Source organism: Corvus kubaryi, unplaced genomic scaffold, assembly GCF_017639235.1.
Source record: "Corvus kubaryi isolate FWS band 111438036 unplaced genomic scaffold, C.kubaryi_AGA036_p1.0 split3-73, whole genome shotgun sequence".
Lineage (NCBI taxonomy): Eukaryota > Metazoa > Chordata > Aves > Passeriformes > Corvidae > Corvus > Corvus kubaryi.
In genome coordinates this window covers 690,105-709,298 of record NW_024582091.1, presented here as the reverse complement: position 1 = coordinate 709,298, position 19,194 = coordinate 690,105, and the positions used below count along the sequence as shown (strand labels likewise).

At 41.9% G+C, this 19,194-nt stretch overlaps 1 protein-coding gene across 8 annotated transcripts in view; it reads left to right on the top strand.

The window, feature by feature from the left end:
- Window positions 1-117: 117 nt before the first annotated feature.
- ERICH1 (glutamate rich 1) overlaps window positions 118-19,194 on the top strand; it is a 96,906-nt gene continuing 77,829 nt past the window's right edge. For all 8 annotated transcript variants that reach the window (XM_042016219.1, XM_042016213.1, XM_042016214.1 and 5 more), the window contains exons 1-2: window positions 118-182; window positions 15,350-15,544. In XM_042016219.1, the coding sequence (XP_041872153.1) occupies window positions 161-182; window positions 15,350-15,544 (217 nt within the window). In that variant the 5' untranslated portion in view covers window positions 118-160. The remainder of the gene's footprint in view (window positions 183-15,349; window positions 15,545-19,194) is intronic.

Sequence of the window (19,194 nt, the reverse complement as noted above, 5' to 3'; positions counted from 1 at the left end):
CGGCGGGGCGGAGGGGGCGGGGCCAACCCGCGGCGCGGGCACGCTCTGCCGCAGCCCCCGCCAATGGCGGCGCTCCGCGCGGCGACGGACAGGCGCGGCGGCCAACAGCAAGGAGAGCGGGCGTGGGGCCGCGAGGGGCGGCTCGGAGGGGTGCGGGGCCATGGCTGGCAGCAGGAGGAATGGTGAGGCCGCGTCGTGAGGGGCGGGGGTGGTCGGTCCCGCCGTGCTGCTCCAGGGGCTGGTGACGGAGGGAGTCGGCGGGCGGCGGGCGGCGGTGATGGCCCCAGGGTGCGGCTGCCCTAAGCCGAGGTGCTTTCCGGCCCGAGCGCGCCGCGCTGCTGCGGGACTCGCTTATTCCGCTCCTCGGCGCCCTTCCCGCGGGGGAAGGCGGTGAGAAGCTGGGCGAACCCGGCAGCGAGGGAGGCGGGTGGACACAAGTGGCCTCGGGGGAGCCTGCCCGTGGCATGGGCGGGGCTCTGGGTGCGCGGGGCCGCGGAGCCGCCGGGGCTGAGCCGTCCCGACCTCCTGTCCAGCCCCTGTGGCTCGGGGGTGACGGGGCGGGTCCTATTGCCGCGTAGTCCTGCCTGGGGGTGGGGAGAGAGTAAATGAAAATTACTTCTCTAATCACAAAGTATTTTAAGATAACATGGTTTTTTTCCTCCGTATACACATACATGCGAGCTTACTTGTTACTGACCGTCTATTTTGGATTATCTAAAGTGAGTTAGCTCACTTCTGAAATAACTGTGGTCCTGTGCTTACGAAGAATATAATAAAAGCCTTCTGCTATCCAAGCACAGGTTCAGTCAATTCCGTTTATCTTAACGTTTTATAAGACACGGCACAGGAAGAACGCAATAGTCAAAATACGGGTGTTCTGTAAGTGATATCTCGTTCTTGAGTGATGTCGAGTAGGGCTGAGCTGTGAGAGAGCTGAGTGTGCGTCCTGTGCCTGGCTTTTGCGTTTTCACACAGTTTCAGCATCCTGAAACTGGAATACTTCATGGGAGGGTAACACTTTGAGAGTGAGACTGATCAGCAAGAGTTAATGTTTAAGCTATTTGCTGACGGACTGCAACTAGAGATAGTTTGAAGGAGGTATAAATACACAGTAGTGTTCTCTGTGGTTTAGATGCCAATTCGTTGTGAGAAAGGGAGAAGGAGTAACTGTTTTGCTTCTAGGCTTTGGGGATGTGAATTACAAATTGATCCTTTCTGGAAGAAAGTTAGTGAATAGAAAAAGTGAGTTCACGTACTTGTGAATGAATGCATGGCTCTAGAGCTGAGAATGGGGGACCTGAATTCTAAAGCTCTTAAATTGTTTAAAACTGAAGGTCAGATAAAGAACTATTTGTTTCAATAGTGTGTCAGAGAAAGCTAAGGTAATCATGCTGAGTGTCTGACTTTACTGTGTAAAGTTGGAAATAATTCATGTTTTGTTCAGCCACTCTAAGGACCGATGTCTTAAGATTGGGAAGAAAATACAGTGAGGAATACAAGGATGTCACGTGCTCACCCTGTTTAGAACCTCATCTGATCAGCCTCTGCAGCCCATACCATATATGAAAACTTTTGACTTTCTGTTGTGAAACTGTATATATTTTTGAAAAGACAGGTGTCCTATAAAAGAGCTGAAAAAGAAGGTTTGGCTGCTTCTCTTTAAGGCTAGTTTTGCTCTTTTTTTATAAGAGTAAGTTGAAGATGCTGAAGACAGAATTTTGTCTGCGTTACAAGTGAGCAATGAAGCTTTTTATTTTGTCTGGAACTGGGCCATAATACAGAATAAATGGGGTGGTCAACAGCTTGTGGGTCATGGGTCTAATTGTCAGTGAAAAGAATCTAAATAGTGAAAAGCCAGTAGAGCAGGTAAGTGAAATGCACTTTGCTCTGCCAGGAAAGGGTGTGACAGATGTAGTTGAGAAAGTGCTGGTTTTTTGTGGGGCTTTTTGTTTTTTACTTGCTCATGTGTCAGTGATTCGTGACAGGGCTAGAGGTACTACCACTGTCATTCTGTGTATTATCAACAAGGTATTTATCCTGTCTGGGACATAATATAACATATAACAAAACATATAATATAACATATAACAACATAACTTGTTGCTTTTAAACATTGACAATTGCACCTTGAAAGCTTTAGTCATAATTCTTGAAAGTTTGTGCCACCCCAAAATAACACTGTCATAAAGGGTTACATAGAGAGTGATGTTCCAGCTGCTGAAGGGTAGAGTTAAGGTATTGATGTAGGTGTAGTGTACATTATTGACTATAATTGCTAGTAAGGAGTGATAGAAAAGTTGTGCTGTACAAGGGATAATCTAGTGGGACAATAGGAGATTTCCTGTTGGAGAGGTTAAACTGGAAAGCAAATGTGGACACTTGATAGACATCAGTGACAAATGGTTTTAAATACAGAATATTGCTTCAAGGAGTGCTATTTTCATTTCTTTGTGAGAAATCTGGTGACTTTGGGCAGGATTATAATGGGGGTTGAAAGGAGATTGCAGTTCCTTAGTTTTGGGGTTTTGTTGTTTTGTTGGGTTTTTTTAAATGGGCATATCAGATATTAAGCGTCTTAATTCTCACAGAAAAGCACACCATTTCTTTCCTTTTTCTAATTGTTTCAGAGAAGCACTGATTGTTAGAGATCTTGAGGTTATTCGAGTCTTTTGTTTTGTTTTGTTTTTTAAACTCAACATAATTTTTTGGCAAATACTTTGATATTTTACTGGGAAAAAAGATGAACACCTTTTTTTTTAAGTGGATGTGTTTTCTTTCATTATATATGTTTCTCAGTAAGGGAAATATTAATTTCAAATGGAGTTTGATGCCTGACACTATTTTTTTTTCTTCTGTGAGAGGTATCTTGCTGGGGGCCCCCCCCCCCAGTGGGGCCGAGGATTTAGTACAGCTTACCAAGATGTAAATTTTACTTGGATTTTAGTTGGCTAAATTACAAAATAGCTGAGCTTTTTGTGATTAAATGTAGAACTTACACTAGAATAAGTGTACTTTGCCATTGAAACCTTTCATGGAAGGGGAAAAACCAGTTTTTGTTGCTGATCTTGGTGCTGTGCCTGGATAAGAAATGTAGTCAAGGAGAAAGGCCAACAAGGTAATGAAAGAAGCAGAAATGGTACATCCGATGGCTTTCTATTTAGAAAGTCTGCAACAGGAGCTTATGCTCACGGAGAACAGAGCCTGACATAATGTGGTCTTCAGGGTTCTGTGTTTGGTGTGGGTGGCTGTTTGGGGCTTGGGGGTTTTTTTGGGAGATGGAGCATGTTGATGTAGGGTTGGTTTATTCTTAGGAAGTTGGAGCAATTCTTGCATACCTTGCATTGAGATAGGATGGTCCACAAGTGGTAGGTGGGACTGTTTAAACATGCTAGGATATATTTAGGAGCAGGTGTATGAATCTGTATTATTTAGTAGATGTGGTGGAAGTGGTGGTGTGTGCCATTAAGGTGTGTTGGTTTGTCGTTATTTTGCCTTTTTAAACAATCAGTATGTAACACCCTTCACTCAACACTAGTTTTGCTCGTTATAAAATAGATTTCTGGAATCTATGGGTTACCTCGGAGCAAAGTTGCTCACATACTCACCTGTTACTGGGATGGGGGAAAGAACCGGAAAAGTAAAAGTGAGAAAACTCACTTAGTTGAGACAAAGTCAGTTTAATATGTAAACCAGAATCCACACAAGCAAAGCAAAAGAAGGAGTTCATTCACCACTTCCCATGGGCTGGCAGGTGTTTAGCCTTCCCCAGAAAAGCAGCGCTCCGTTACATGTAACGGTGACTTGGGAAGACAGACACCATCACTCTGAGCATTCCCCCCTTCCTTCTTTCCCCAAGCTTTATATGCTGAGCATGTCAACATAGGGTTTGGGATATCCCTTGGGTCAGCTGCCCCAGCTGTGTCCCCTCCCAGTTCCTTGTGTACTTCCAGCCTTCTTCACTGGTGGGGTGAGTAGCAGAAAGGGCCTTAAGACTGCTCAGCAATAACAAAAACATCCCTGTATTATCAACCCTGTTTTCATCACAAATTCAAACACAGCCCCGTACCAGCTACTATGAAGAAAATTAACTCGGTCCTAGCCAAAACCAGCACAGATTGTTATGGCAATATGCTGTTTCTTATGTTTTCAGTTGTGTTTAGTTCAAAAATTGAAAACTGTTCTCAAGAAGCTTGGATTTCTATCGGTTGCCTAATGACCTAAATTAAAACTCCATATGTGTCTAGAAAGAAAAGTTCAGCTGCATTGGAACCTCCAGAACTTTTTCATGATGGGATGTTTGGTGTCGTATTGATTTCTACTATATGTATGTGTAGGGATGCTTGCAAAAGTTGCTTGATATTGTGTTATAGTCAAATAATGAAATCACTGCAAAGGGTGATATATTTACTCTTTGAAGAAGGCTCTGTAGGAATTCAGTTATGTTTTATATAATATGAGCTTATGAAGATTCCTTTTTAATAACACTTAATGCATGATCTTGTTGGACTTTTGTCTCTGCTCAGTGATACTACACCTGCCAGTTTCATGGTTCGGTTTTTAAGTACTGGTATATTTACCTTCAGTTTAGCTTGCATCTTCTCCTCATATGAAACTCTCTCTTTAAAATTTGCAAATTTTTTTCTGTTCAGTAATCATAACTCTGAATAATTTTCAGGCTTTTTGTGTTTTGGTTTTTGGTTTTTTACTGTTTTCAGCTATTCTTATGTCTATTTACCATATTACTACTATCAGTTACAATAACATTTAATTGTAGCCCATGTGTGGCATAGTTTGATCTTCACTTTAAGCCATATGCTCTTTCCATCCAGATTTAGGTTGAAGTAAGAGTTAAACTTTCTGAAACTTTACACCTGTGTTGGTAGCAGATTGGTCTCAGTGAGCAGTGATAAGCACACAGTCTTCCCCTTTTCCTCACCCAAATCTGTCCAGAAGAGAGAGGAAAAATGTCTCAGAATTATAGAATACACTGAGTTGGAAGGGAGCACAAGAATCATTGGAGTCCAGTTCCTGGCCCTGCAAGGGTCATCTCCAAGAGTCAAACCAAGTGCCTGAAAAAATTGTCCAAACGCTTCTTGAGCTCTGTCAGACTTGGTGCTGTGACCGCTTCCCTGGGGACCCTGTTCCAGTGCCCAACCACCCTCTGGGTGAAAAACCTTTTCCTGATGTCCAGCCTAAACCTCCCCTGACACAACTTCAGGCCATTCCCTCAGGTCCTGTCACTGGTCACTACAGAGAAGAGATCAGTGTCTGCCCGTCCTCTTCCCCTCATGAAGAAGTAACTGCAATGAGGTCTCCCCTCAGTCTCCTCTCCTCCAGGCTGAACAGCTCAAATGACCTCAGCCACTTCTCACACAGCTTCCCCTCAAGGCCCTTCACCATCTTTGTAGGTCTCTTTTGGATGCTCTCTAATAGTTTATCATCTTTCTTATAGTGTGGTGTCCAAACCTGCCCCCCAGGACTCAAGGTGTGGCCACCCCAGTGCAGAGCAGAGGGGACAATTCCCTCCCTTGCCCAGCTGGAGATGCTGTGCCTGATGCCCTCCAGGACAGAGTTGGCCCTCCTGGCTACCCAGGGCACTGATGGCAGTCTTTTGCAACTGTTGTTTACAGTTGGCTCAAGTCGAGTGGCCAGAATTATGATTATTAGTAATAATAATAATAGTCAGCAAAGTTGAGCTTTAGTAAGGGTGTATAAGACATCTTTAGATGTTTTGAGTGAGGTCTGTTTGATTGTGCCAGGTAAGAACAAGGTAATGGTGCAGTGTGAGAAACATATTTTTAAGTTTTACAGAAGATGGATAGCCTGCACAAATTGAAACTATAGTGAAGATGCTCTGTTTTCCCAGGACTGCAGTAGCAATACACATTTTGCTAAAGGGCAGACGGGGTTCTTAGGAACAGTGGAACAAAATCCTGGTGTTCTCATTGTCTCATTGTGGTTGTGTAGTTTCTTATCATCTTTGTCATGTCAAATTAATTAGATGTCTAGCAGCTTGTGGCTGCAATTAAGGTGGCCTACTGATAGAGCTCTAAAACCTTTGTTGAGACAGGATGGCATGATCTATTAGTCAGATTCTTATTGAACTACACAGTCATGTAGAATTTGCTGACAGATGTAACACCAGTCGTGCTGATTTGAAACTGCTATATGACAGAGACTGTGCTTAGTCTAGCTGAATCAGTTTCTTTTAAGCTAAGAAGAGAAAATAAATGTTGGCTTTTTCTAGAAATAAGTTATTCTTTTGTATCTGCAGTTACTATGAAGCATTGGTCTGGAGGCACACAGGTCAATCTCTCTTTGTAATCACTCTCCCTTTGTAATAACTGTTTAATTCAGGTGAATACATAGATACGGGGTGCGTAGTCACTATATTCTTTTCCTTTCCTACCTTTTAATCATACTGATATGTGCCATATACTTAAATAAGCCGCAGCTGTTTAAAAGTTGCCTCGCAGACAGGAGAATTCTACACTACTGAGTTTTAGATAACGAAGTGGGTTTCCATGTGCTATAAAAATTAATGCTAGGTAAAAAGATAAATTGAGATGTACTGTATCAGCTACTACCTTAGAGCATATCACTGGAGTTTTTTCTACTGTGGTTCTCGATTCTCTAATAAAGAATAAGACAAGAGTAAAATTAAGACAATTACCATCTGATTTTTGTGTCTAATGCGATTTTGAAGACTAATAGATGCTGTTTCAGTGAGAATAATGTCAGTGGTCTTGAGACAAGCCTCGATACTGTGAAGTTAATATTACACACTAGATATAAAATGATAGCATCTGTGTTTCTTGTGCAGCTCCCTGTGACATTTTGGTTAACAACCATATTGAGGTGCAGACAGCTAATACCTAGTAGTTCAAGCACAGAATTCATGTGACCTTGAATACAACTAAATCCTTCCATTATTTCATTCCCAAATAGTACATGTGGGTTCTTTTCACTATTAAATATGTAATAAGAGCTTTAGCAGTTACAAGCATCTGTTATGTGTAATGTCAATGAGACCAGTTATAAAACTTGGAAAGAGGACCACTCCCACCTTGTGTAGACATTCTGTGAAGAACTGTACAAATTTTTCACTTTAAGATGTCACTAAAGTTTTTTGAGTCTTGCAGAACTAAAAGATTGTCCAAGGAGCTAGTCAAGTTAAAAATAATCAGTTTGTGATATCAGCATTTCACCATGGTGTTTCTACTAAGTCTCAATTTTGAAGTTTTGTAGTTCAAAAAAAAAGCTGAAAAAACCTCACAACAACCAAGCAACTCACCCTTCTTGACATCTGCTGACCCAGGTGATAATAGCTTGTGGGAGAAATGGGATGAACAACCTTTGTTCAAAAAAAGTGCATCCTTGATGAAGGCAGGTAGTTAAAAGTAAGGTATTATGAGGCCGAGAGACTGCTTTCCAGACCAAAAGAGACTTCAGAAGCAAGGTTTCTAACCTGTAGGGAGATCTGCACAGGAAACATATCCCTGTATAATGTAGGATTCCTTAACATAGTAAGGAGAGGAAGAAGAAGGCCCAAGGCCGAAAACAGTCAAGTTTTTCAATCTGAATAGCAAACGTGGTCTGTGCATGGGTGTCATGCCAAAAGCGATTGGAAAGGCAGTGGAAAAAAACCTAATATGAACTATGGAGTTCCTCTACAGTCTTTTGAAGTATATTAAAAGTATTGAGATACAAGTTTTTGGGCTCAGTGTACATAGGTGTGTAAAATTACTTCTCCCAGTCATTCAGACAAGATGGAGTAGTGTGGTTTCTACCTTTAAGATGCAACTGGATTCTACGCTGAAATCTGAAGCTGAAAAATTAGTTGGTGTCTTGCTCAAGAAAGGATGTCATAGAATAGCAGTGCTGTTTGAAGCGAGGAATATAAATTCGTTGATAGATGCCATTTAGTCTGAAGTATGAAGACTGAAGATGTAGTTGATGATCTGCAGAATGGCTTCTCTTTGACTAAACACAAAATCTTGTAAGCTGTTAGCTTCTGTGTTTGTCTACAAGGGCCTCTTTCAAGAGACAGTCTGCTTCAGCCTGAATTTTCTGCTGCAGATCTTGCAGTCCTTGCTTTTATCCTTATTTTGTCCTTTAGCTACTGTTGTAAGAGCCTGTTACCATAGCTTCGCCTGCAGGATGAGGACTGCTTGCAGACTAGGAACACAAAGCAAAATACTGTACCCATTCTTGTGTACATAAAACTGTACTTTAATCACAGCTAGGATTCCACATATTTCACTATTTTTTCCCCCAGTTGAAAAGATCAGTTCTGTTATTCCCATGACACTGCTTCAGTGCTTTGCTTTGATTTGCATGTGCTAGCCCTGGCGAAATGGAAATACGTCACTCTTGACAAAACTGACCTTGCTGATAGCAAGAAAATCACTTTTTCTATTTCTTTCTCCTGACTTGAACAAGAGCATCCCATCTTAGATGTTAGATACACCTTTTAGGTGATCTGAACTGTCAGGCTATACAGTGTGTAACTATATGTCATTGCATCGTTCTCTTCCTCATATCCCTATGTAGCTTGAATGTTTTTGGTAAAAATGAGGGGGAGTGGGAAAATGATACCCTGTTCAGGTGCCATGGAATGTTTTGTAGTGGTTAATTACTCTCTTTCTCCCTTGATTTTAATCGGTTGGTAGTTGCTGAACTGGTATCCAAATCTGGGAATCTTCTCTGCAGCTAGGTGATCCCTACTCAGGGGATTTTGAAGTTAGTGATTAAATAGCTATTCATTTCCCTCAGGACTAGAATGTGTTTTCTGCTTGTGGACATACACAAGCTGTCTTGACCTAATTCAAGCCTCTGGTCTCTGCCATTTCTAGCAATGGTTTGAGGTCTTTGAGCCTTCAGCTGATTCCTCTTTGTTTTGGTTGTGCCGTTTTGGCTGTGGGTCTTGATGATTGGAGGTTTTGTTTTTCTCTGAGGTCAGAGTATGTGTGTGTGTGTTTGGCTTTTTCTCGTATTGGGAAGTTTAGGCCAAGGTTCATAAATTTAATTACCCTTGGAGGTTCTGTGTATTGATTTCCATTTACTGTTACAGGGGCCTGTACTGAGTGCACCATTGTCTCTACTGAGTACATCGTGGGCACCCAGAGGCTCATTGGCAGAATTGGTGTCTTGTGTACACGAGGTCTCTGGAGCGGTGTCTAATCTGCAGGCAAAACAGGATGCCTTGCATGCCATTAGGCATCATAACTTCACACTGAATTTTGCCCCGGTGGCTGAAATACAAACTGAATGCCTTTGTGAAGCTTGCAGAGCCATGGCCCAAGAATCACTTTGTTAGGCCAAATAAACACAGAACAAAGACCTTTGTTCATCAGTTTGGCCAGCTAAGCAACTCCTTCAGAAAGTTCCAGTCTTCTGGATTCTATGAACCTATCCTCTATGGTTAAAGGACAAGTAAGCTTTGTGGGGAATGGTTTAAAGGAATGAACAGCTCCTAGCCTGAAGTTACCATCCGTCTTCCACCTGCTAGCTGGTAAGAATAGCAGTCTTGCTAACATTTTCTGTCTGTAGCAGTCTTTTAAAATGCTTTTACACTGTGTTGCTCTGGGTACTGATAAACAGTCATCTCTTTTTCAAGAGTCACTCTTTTTCAGGTGGTTCCCTTGAGGATCTCTGGTCAAGAGTGTCCAGCCCTGATTTGGGAAGAGGAGATGATCCAGGCAATGGGATTGTTATACCCAACTAGGCAAGGCTCTATGCAATTTGCTCTAGTTGATCCTGCTCTGAGCTTTGGGATTAGACTAGGTGATGTCTGCAGGTCCCTTCCAGCCTTAACAGTTCTGTGATTTTTATGACCGTGTTAAGAAGTAGCTGTCCTGTTGTGACCCTCATAGGAGATGTGGTACTTGCATGATGAAAGAAACTTCAAGGATTTAAATCCGTTTGAGTATTGGAGAGTAATTCTGCAATAACAGAGATGAACTGAACATTTTAATGAAGCTTTGTCCATATGTTCTGCATGAGGATTATAATTTTGTCAGCTTTTTCCGTCCTTTTCTATTCTGCTGTACTGTCTTTTCTTCTGTTTTAGCGGAAATAGCATATTAGCACATCTTGCACATGGGATGGTTTTAGAAGCAGTTCCTGATTCTTCCCTTTTTGGAAAGCTTCTGTTTGTAGGAAAGACAAAGAGACCAAGTAGGACAACTTGCACGCTTCACAGAGTTCAGTGCTCCTGATGCTGCTTTACTTTGTTCTTGCTGCCCAACTTCGGCTTAAGTAGGCAGGAGGCAACCAAATGAGAAATGTGGTGGGGGTATTTACAGTATGTATGGCAGGTAGCCAAAAGTATGTGGCAAGCATTCTCCACAGAAACGTTTTTGAGGAAGCTGTCGCTGGACAGGAATGTTTCTGATGTTGTTCAGAACTTAATTTGTTTAGTTATTCAGCATGCTTTTGTTACAGTCTGTAGTCCTAACTGAGTTTTAAGTCATGCTAAGTCATGTTGCCAACCCCAGAATGTTTATAAATCTGCAGTGCTATTTCAGTGTGTGTTTGTGGATAGTCTGCTTATGTACATAATATGAACTCAGTCAAGGTGTCGATTTAATACATAGGTGCCAAAAATGCATTTATTTGAAGGAGGCTCCTTACTCTTCTTGCAAAATTAGTAGTAGAAGAGAGATCATGGATGTTCACAATTTGTTTCAATAGCCAGCATGTGTTCTGCATTATATCTCTTGGAGTTACACTTTGCTTTCTTTATGTGATGTCAAACTCTAGAGACCTGGTACTTTTTCAGTTTTCTGATATATTTGTACTTCACTATTTCCAGACATGAGTTGTCAAGAATTAGCCATGGAAGTAGTTCAGTACCTATTGCAGCTTGTTGTCATGTCTGAAAGTACTGGCTTCTTTTTGTCACTGAGGAATTACTGAAGAGATGTGTTATATGGTGTTTCTTCAGCTCATCACACAGTAGGAATATTTTAACAGTGCTGCATGTTTTCAGCTGAAAGGTGTTTTGTTTTGGTTTTTTTTTGCTTTTAAAATTAAATTAAAAGCTCAATCAGAATCAAAGGACCACATGAACCTGTACAGTTCCTTCATCAGTTATGCTGACTGGAAAACATTGTCAAGAAATAACCATATGGTTATTAACTTGACTGTGCTATATAGGGCTGTGGTCTTACTCCATTTTGAAATTCTGATAGGTAAGATACAATTCTGGTAGTAGATATTTTTGTTTGAATTTCCTTTATTGCTAATTTTCTGTTAAGAGGTAGTTATTTTTAAGGGTCTGAGCAGTTCTTACCAAATGGACTGATCTCTGATGCTGAATAGTACCAGGAACATCAGGTTAAGGAGAGGTTTTGAATAGGCAAGAACTGCTTCATAGCATCAGGCAAGACCAACCTTCTGTGGTTGAGCCAATGCTTATGGATATCACATGATACCTTTTTTCCAAGTAATTGCAGCGATAAAACCCTGTGGAAAGAGCTTCCTTTGTCATCTGAAGAATGTTTGGTAGCTCAGTTCTGAGACTCTTAACTGCAAAGCAGAGTGCTGCTTTGGAGCCTGTAAAGCTGCTGAGGATGGCAGAATGGGTATTCCTCAGAGCCTAATTTCTTTGTTCACTGATACACAGGACCACTTTGTTCAAATGGTTTTGGGCTGCAGGCAGATTTTTATTTTCTTTTTATTCAGACTAGGATATACTTAGGATCCCAAATAGTTCAAACTAAGTCAATCAGTTTTTTCAACACTCTGTAGAGATTCTCGGGATACTAAGCAAATTTGCAGACAATACAGAACTGGGAGGAGCTGTTGACTCCCTCTAGGGCAGGGGGGCCCTGCAGAGAGACCTCAACAGATTAGAGGGCTGGGCAATCACTGACCACAGGAAGTTCAACAAGTGCTGGATTCTGTACCTGGCATGGGCCAGCCCTGGCTGTGTGGACAGACAGGGGAATGAGATGCTGGAAAGCAGTGCTGTGGAGCCAGGAGGGCCAACTCTGTCCTGGAGGGCATCAGGCACAGCATCTCCAGCTGGGCAAGGGAGGGAATTGTCCCCTCTGCTCTGCACTGGGGTGGTCTCACCTTGAGTCCTGGGGGGCAGGTTTGGACACCACACTATAAGAAAGATAGTAAACTATTAGAGGGCATCCAAAAGAGACCTACAAAGATGGTGAAGGGCCTTGAGGGGAAGCTGTGTGAGAAGTGGCTGAGGTCACTTGGTCAGTTCAGCCTGGAGGAGACTGAGGGGAGACCTCATTGCAGTAACAACTTCCTCATGAGGGGAGGAGGAGGGGCAGACATTGATCTCTTCTCTGTAGTGACCAGTGACAGGACCTGAGGGAATGGCCTGAAGTTGTGTCAGGGGATGTTTAGGCTGGACATCAGGAAAAGGTTTTTCACCCAGAGGGTGGTTGGGCACTGGAACAGGCTCCCCAGGGAAGTGGTAACAGCACCAAGTCTGACAGAGCTCAAGAAGAATTTGGACAATGCTCTCAGGCACATGGTGTGACTCTTGGGGATGGTCCTGTGCAGGGCCAGGAGTTGGACTCGGTGATCCTTGTGGGTCCCTTCCAACTCAGCTGATTTTGTGATTCTCCATTCACCTGAGGAGGGTGTACTGCTGGGATTCATTGCTTCCTGCTGTCTTCAGAAGGCTTGAAATACATTCAGGTTTCAAATAAGGACCTTGTAATGTCTAAGTGTTGATATTGCTCTATTCCATTTTGTTATGGTTATTGGAAATTACTCATTATCTTAAGAGATGACTTGTGGCAGTGCTGAGATACTCTGACACAGATGTGAAAACTTTGTAGGGGGTAAAGAACTCCCTCACTCCACACCTTGCTGCTTCTTCCAGTGTCTGCTGAAAACTCCAGCTAAGTGGATGTTGCTTTGGTGAATCCATCACTGTTTGTGATTTAGATACTTCTTTCTGAGCGAAAGAGATTTTTATCAAAGAATAACCTCTTCAGTATTCATACCCTCCAAGGCAGGCATTGTATCAGGTTGCTTTCTCAAGCAAAGGTGTTAAAGTTGGGGAGGACTCCTCATGGGAATTAAAAGGAATGAATGTATCACAGCAGGTCTTGTCTTGCTTTCTGAAGTAATGCTATTGTGTGTATGAGTATAGTCTCTCTATTTTAAAAATGAGAAGGTGATGTAATTGTGGGGGTGAGATGACTAGGGAAATCAGATTTCAAGATGGGGAGCATAAAATCCACTGTAGTTATGAGGAGGCTGCTTTTCTCCGCAGATTTGGAGATGTATTTGCATACCTAGATTCATCAGTGCGTCAATGATAATTTGCTTTGGAAGAACAGTTCCCTCAGTACAAGTGCTTGAATGCTAATCTGTGTACTGCTTGTGGATGTGCTGGAGTTAATTTTCTTCCTAACAGCTCCTGTGGTGATGTGTCTTCTGTATTTGTAAATAGTGAAAATAGTGTTGATGACTCAGGGATGTTTTTGTTACTGTTGAGCAGTGCTTACATGGAGTCAAGGTCTTTTCTGCTCCTCACCCCACCCCACCCCACCCCACCAGCGAGGTAACTGGGAGTGCACAAGGAATTGGGAGGGGACACAGCTGGGGCAGCTCACCCCAGCTGACCCAAGGGATATCCCACACCATATGGTGTCATACTCAGCATATAGAGCTGGGAGAAGAAGGAGGAAGGGGGGGACGTTTGTCTTCCCAAGTCAACATTGTATGCGATGGAGCCCTGTTTTGCTGGGGATGACTGAACAGTGCCTGTCCATGGGAAGTGATGAATGAATTCCTTGCTTTGCTTGTGTGCGTGACTTTTGCTTTATGTATTAAACTGTCTTTACCTCAACCCATGAATGGTCTCAATTCTATCTTTCTGATTCTTTCCCCCATTTCATGTGGGGGAAAGTGAGCGAGCAGCTAGGTGGGATTTGGCTGCCTATTGGCATTAAACCATGACATTTAGTAATGGCTGTACTGGAGTCTATTAAAATATTGTAGTGTTAGTAGCAGCACTTGGGGAAAGGATTCAGGATAAACCTCTTGGATAACTTGCTTTAGAGTCAGAGATCTGCAAAAGGCAGTTAACTTTGTTTCATTACACTGGTTATTTCTGTCTACTTTCTTTAGCTGAGGAGAGTAATTGTGGATTTTTGTCTTTCTAGCTGTAGACTAGGGAACCTTATGAAAAGAAAACACACAGTCCCTTGTTTGTGTCTGTCTATCTGGGAACTGTAGTTGTAGCCCATAACAAAGCATTCTTCCACCTAGTTAGGCATTTACATCAGAAAGTTGCCAAGGTATGTTGGAGATACAGTTTGTCTATCAAGGACGGGTGGTTCAAGGATGAAGGTATTTTTTTCAGTTGTGAAGTAATTTATTGACAAATTATGTGACGATAAAATGTTTTTCTGCTAAGCTGCAGTAGGACGCATTCTTCTTACAACAATATCCTCTTGGCAGAATTATTTTATTATGAATCTGCAGCAAGTTGCTTGTTTAGTGTCCACAGAATGTATATTAAATTTGAAGTTGCAGTTTAGATAATGCTTTTCTCCAAATCTCTTTCTTCCCACCCCACATTCCACAATATCTCCTTGACCGCATAGAATTCATGAAACTAGGGATGTTGCTTTGCAATAGATGAAAACTTTTAGTAATACTTTATACTTTAGTATAATGTCTTTTTAAGTGATTGAAATATACATGCATATATATATATATATATATAAAAGATAATGGTTTTGTTAATGAGTAGATTATTTGCATATATTTCTTTAATCAAATGATACTTGCATTTGGCTAACTTTTAGCAGATTGTCAGTGTCGTCAGAAATGGCCCACAAGAAGAAGAGGCGTATAAGAATATTGATAATTCTGTAGAAATAACTGGTTACCATGTGTTTCTGCTGCTGTCTACTTCTAGTTTTTCTGTGTGATTAAATCATTGTAGCTTACTGATTTTAATGAGTAATTCAGTTGAGGTGCCTCTGTGCCAGAAGAGACCTGCATTTTGAGCAGCCTTATAGCACTTGTATAGGAAGATACTTGTTTTAAAAATTAATGTGTGTTTAGTCTGTAAATGTACTCTATTAATTTATTGCCAAAATGTAGTCAAACAGAAGGCCCTAAATGTAACCTTGCTAGTGAATTCTGTTGTTTCAAAGCTGCTTTTCTGACTCAAGTTTTGAACTTAAATATATCATTTTCAGTTTCACCTGTAAGAGGTAGGGATTACTCAAAACAGACTTCCATGGACTTGAAGGAAACTGTCTCGTGTCAATTAGTTGTTGGGGTTTTTGAAGTCTTAAAATATTTTTAAAACACTGCATTTCTTCCTGTTAAAAAAAGTTTTCTTACCCTGCAGTGTTCTTGGCGAAATTACTGAAACGACTCTATGGTGAAGCTTCATCATCTTCTCTTGATCGTACTTCAAGTAGAGAAGAGGCGGTGATTCTTGAAAATCTTGGATCAAAATCAAAAGAACAGAATTTGGATAATGTTCAGATTTCATCAGCAGATGCTAGCACATCAACTAGTACACCCTGCAAATCATTTCAAGGTGAGACTGCATTGTCATTTTTCTGATAATATGCTTTTAAATATAGCTGCTTTATTTCGGAACAGTATCGTATATAGTTTTTTCATCTATTGATACCAACAGATGAATTCTAGGTACTTAATACCTGGAACACTCGAGGTCAGTGCATAAGTCCTATGAAATCCAAGAAATAGTCTTGGTGTGTATGCATGGGTGCAGCATTTAGCAGTAGCAAATATGAAAGTTCAGTGTAAGTTATTAACTGTCTTTGATATAATGTCTGTTAAATGGTGATAAAATGACTTCTACTGGTATAGCTCTGCTCAGCTGTTAGAGATACACACAAAGATTGGTGGGAATACACGATCCTGCCCTTGTGTTGCAACAGAAACCCCATGGCAAGCGCAAATCCAACAGAAGACAAATATTAATTCAGAGACTGTGTTAGTCCCTTGCGAAAGAGCATTATTTTGTGTGTGTTTATGCAATGAACATGGCACATGAATATTTGAACAGGTAAGTAAAAGTCCTTTTTTTTTCAAATACGTTGTAGAATGTGAATGGCATGCCAGAAGATGGAGCTGGAATATGAGGTAGCTGTGGTATTACTTGTGGGTGAAAAGCTCTGTGCACAAGTATATAATGAATATAAATTGCTTTGTATTCATCTAAACCAAATTTTGCCATAACTAGAAGGTTGTTAAACTGACTTGAAATAGAAAAGTATGTTTCCCAAGAGTATAAAAAGATTTCTCCAGGGGAGATGCTCAGCTCTCCTTCTTACTTTCCCACAGGGAAGAATTGATAGTGGATGTGGTCTGGGGCAGGAGAGTAAAGTCCAGAAAGAAGTGAGCAGAATGATGAGTAGGGTTAGAACTGTGTGCTACATATTAACAGGTGTTTGTCCTGTTCAGGGTTCTGCTTCGTAGGATTAATTAGAGGATTGGTCTGAATTGCAAAGGAGCTCTGAAGAGCTGGTTTTCAAGAATAACCTCTCAAAGCACAAGAATGGCTTATTTTGATATGCAGAAAGCTAAGCAAATGTGGCAGGATGCCTGACTGAGCTCAGATGTGTCTGGGAGAGCAGCAAAGGGAAGGTGAGGGAAGTCTAGCTGGGACAAGGCAGGCACAGGAGCTGTGTCATCACTGTGGAAGCAGTCCCACAGTGCCTGAAAAAGAAGAGCAGAACATGCCTGTTAACAGTAACCAGGTTCAACCAACAGTCCAGTGACACCAGGAAAGTTAATAGTGACAAGGCAGGTCTGAGGTCAAGCCAGTATGTCAAGTCTGTGAATCAGTATGTGCATCAATTGGTCTGGAATATCCCTCTGGTCAGTTTGGGTCACCTGTCCCAGCTGTGTCTCCTTCCAGCCTCCCACTCACCCCTAACTTCCTCATCAGCGTGGCAGTACAAAAATCAGAAAAGGCTCTGGCTCTGTGTAAGCCCTGCTCAGCAATAACCAGAACATCTTTATATTATCAACCCTGTGTTCAGCACAGATCCAGAACACAGCCCAATACCAGCCACTGGGAAGAAAATTAACTCTACCCCAGCCAAAACCAGCACACCATTACTGTAATAGAAGATTGCTTGGAAATTTCAACTTCTGTAGTTCTATATGTTTTATACTCAATTTGGTTTTCTAGATTAGTACTTCTCGTACTTCTTTTGTGTAGTCAGTAATGAAAGGCATATTTTCAAAAGGTTGATAAACCAGTAAACTTATTCTATACAATGATATGTGATAGTATTGGGAACTAATTGTCCTTTCAAAATAGGCTATTTATTTGCTCTATGATAAAGGTGTGCTGAATATGCACAACTGTGGAGTAATTTCTTAAGCTAAAACTGTCTTCATTTGTAGTGAATCTATACCATTCCTTATAAATTAGGGCCTGGCAAAACTCCCACTGAAATGGGAGGTGAGAGGGAGAATTTACATGACGTTGTGATTTATAACTTCTCTGATTTGTTTATACCTGATTCCTAATGCAGTGTTCTTCAAGGTAATGAAAGAACAGCTTTTTATTCAGAATCCTAATACAGGGGAAATACAGCTTATGGGATAGGAAACATGGAGTAAAAAGAACAGGTTTATATTTAGGATTTTCACAGCAGAGCAACAAGGTTGTTTTGAAATTAACAGCAAACTATAATTGAGTTTGTTTTCTGCTGGAGGCATGCAAATGCCACAGTAGTACAGAAGGGGTTCGGCCTTGATTCAAGTTCAACATAAAAGTACTTAAAACAAAAAAAAAGCCTTGAAGTGATAAACTCATAGGAAAAAAGATAAATCAGTTAGTTACCCATCTGGGAAACCAACAGACAACCATTCTTTTCTGGCTATGATTTTATTTCAATTTAAGGATCTCTTGCATTTACGTGTGGTGATTTTATAGCATTGGACACTGAAAGTACACATTTAGAGATAGGCTAGAAGGTTTGAGCTAAAAACTCTGTGACCTTGGTGAAGGAAAAACATAAAAGCCTTGATTGAATTTTTTGATCGTAAACTGTTTTAAGTTACTTCTTACTTACAGACCAAAGATTATGGGCATAACTGCAAGGTAGCTGATGATTTAAGTAGCAATAGTCAAAGATAGGTAATTGAAAGCAACAATGGAAAGTGAGGGATTTTTTTTGTAGATATTAACTCTTTCCTATTTTGAAAGTGATTATTTCAGTCCTACAAAATACTTCTAAAAATGATCTAGTGTCAATAAAAAGTCGAGGACTACTTTAAAAATAAGGTGACTTAGTGTTTTGGTTTGAAAGACAGGTGTCTGCTAAGACACCAAGAGGTGTCTCCAAGAGGCAGGAGCCTCCCTTGGAATGGCAGATGCGACTCCCCTTCCCTCCAAGTTATTATAAATTTGAAATCAAGGGGCTTTTAGGCAAAGATAGGGGAAATAGGAATAACAATTCTTTACTATTATATATCTATATGTGTATAACAAGTCAAACAAACAACAGTAACTATGGCAGTAACAACAAACAGAACCAGTAACCCAGTCCCAGCCTTCTCGGCTGTCAGGCCCTTTCCCCTCGGGTGCAGTTCCGCTCGCAGCCGGCAGGGGCGCTGGCGGCTCCCGGTGAGCAGGACAGGTGCGATGGTTCCCCCGCGGCTGCAGGGGGCGCTCCGGAGCGAGCTCGGGGAGCATGCGGCACTGGTGCCCTGGGATCCCGGGGAGGGATGGGACAAAGGCTTCACAAACCCCTGGGCAGCTGATCCTGGTGTCCGGCCGGACTCTCGGGAACAGCAGGCTGGAACGGCAGGCTGGAATGGCAGGGACGAGCACAAATCCCGGATGGCAGACAAGATGTATCCAAGCGGGGAACCCCCCGGAGGTCTGGAGAGGCAGGGCAAGCACGGCTACAGCGTAGTGAAGGCTCAAAGCAACGGCGGGGGCAGGGCAGCCACGGCTCAGCTCCCAGCGGGGCAGGGAAGGTGGGCTTGGGATCCCGGGGTTTCTCCGGCAGAAGGAAGAACAGCCGAAGAGAGCAGCCTCTCTCTCTGTCCAAACGTCGGGGACTGACTGTCCACCACCCAGGTGAAACAAAAGAGTAGCCAGATGCACTCCACTCTCAGTGGGTAGCTCTTTTGTTTTTCTTAAGTACCGAGCAATTTGTCCCCTTAGCAACACGTATGGGGAAAATTCCTTTAACAGAA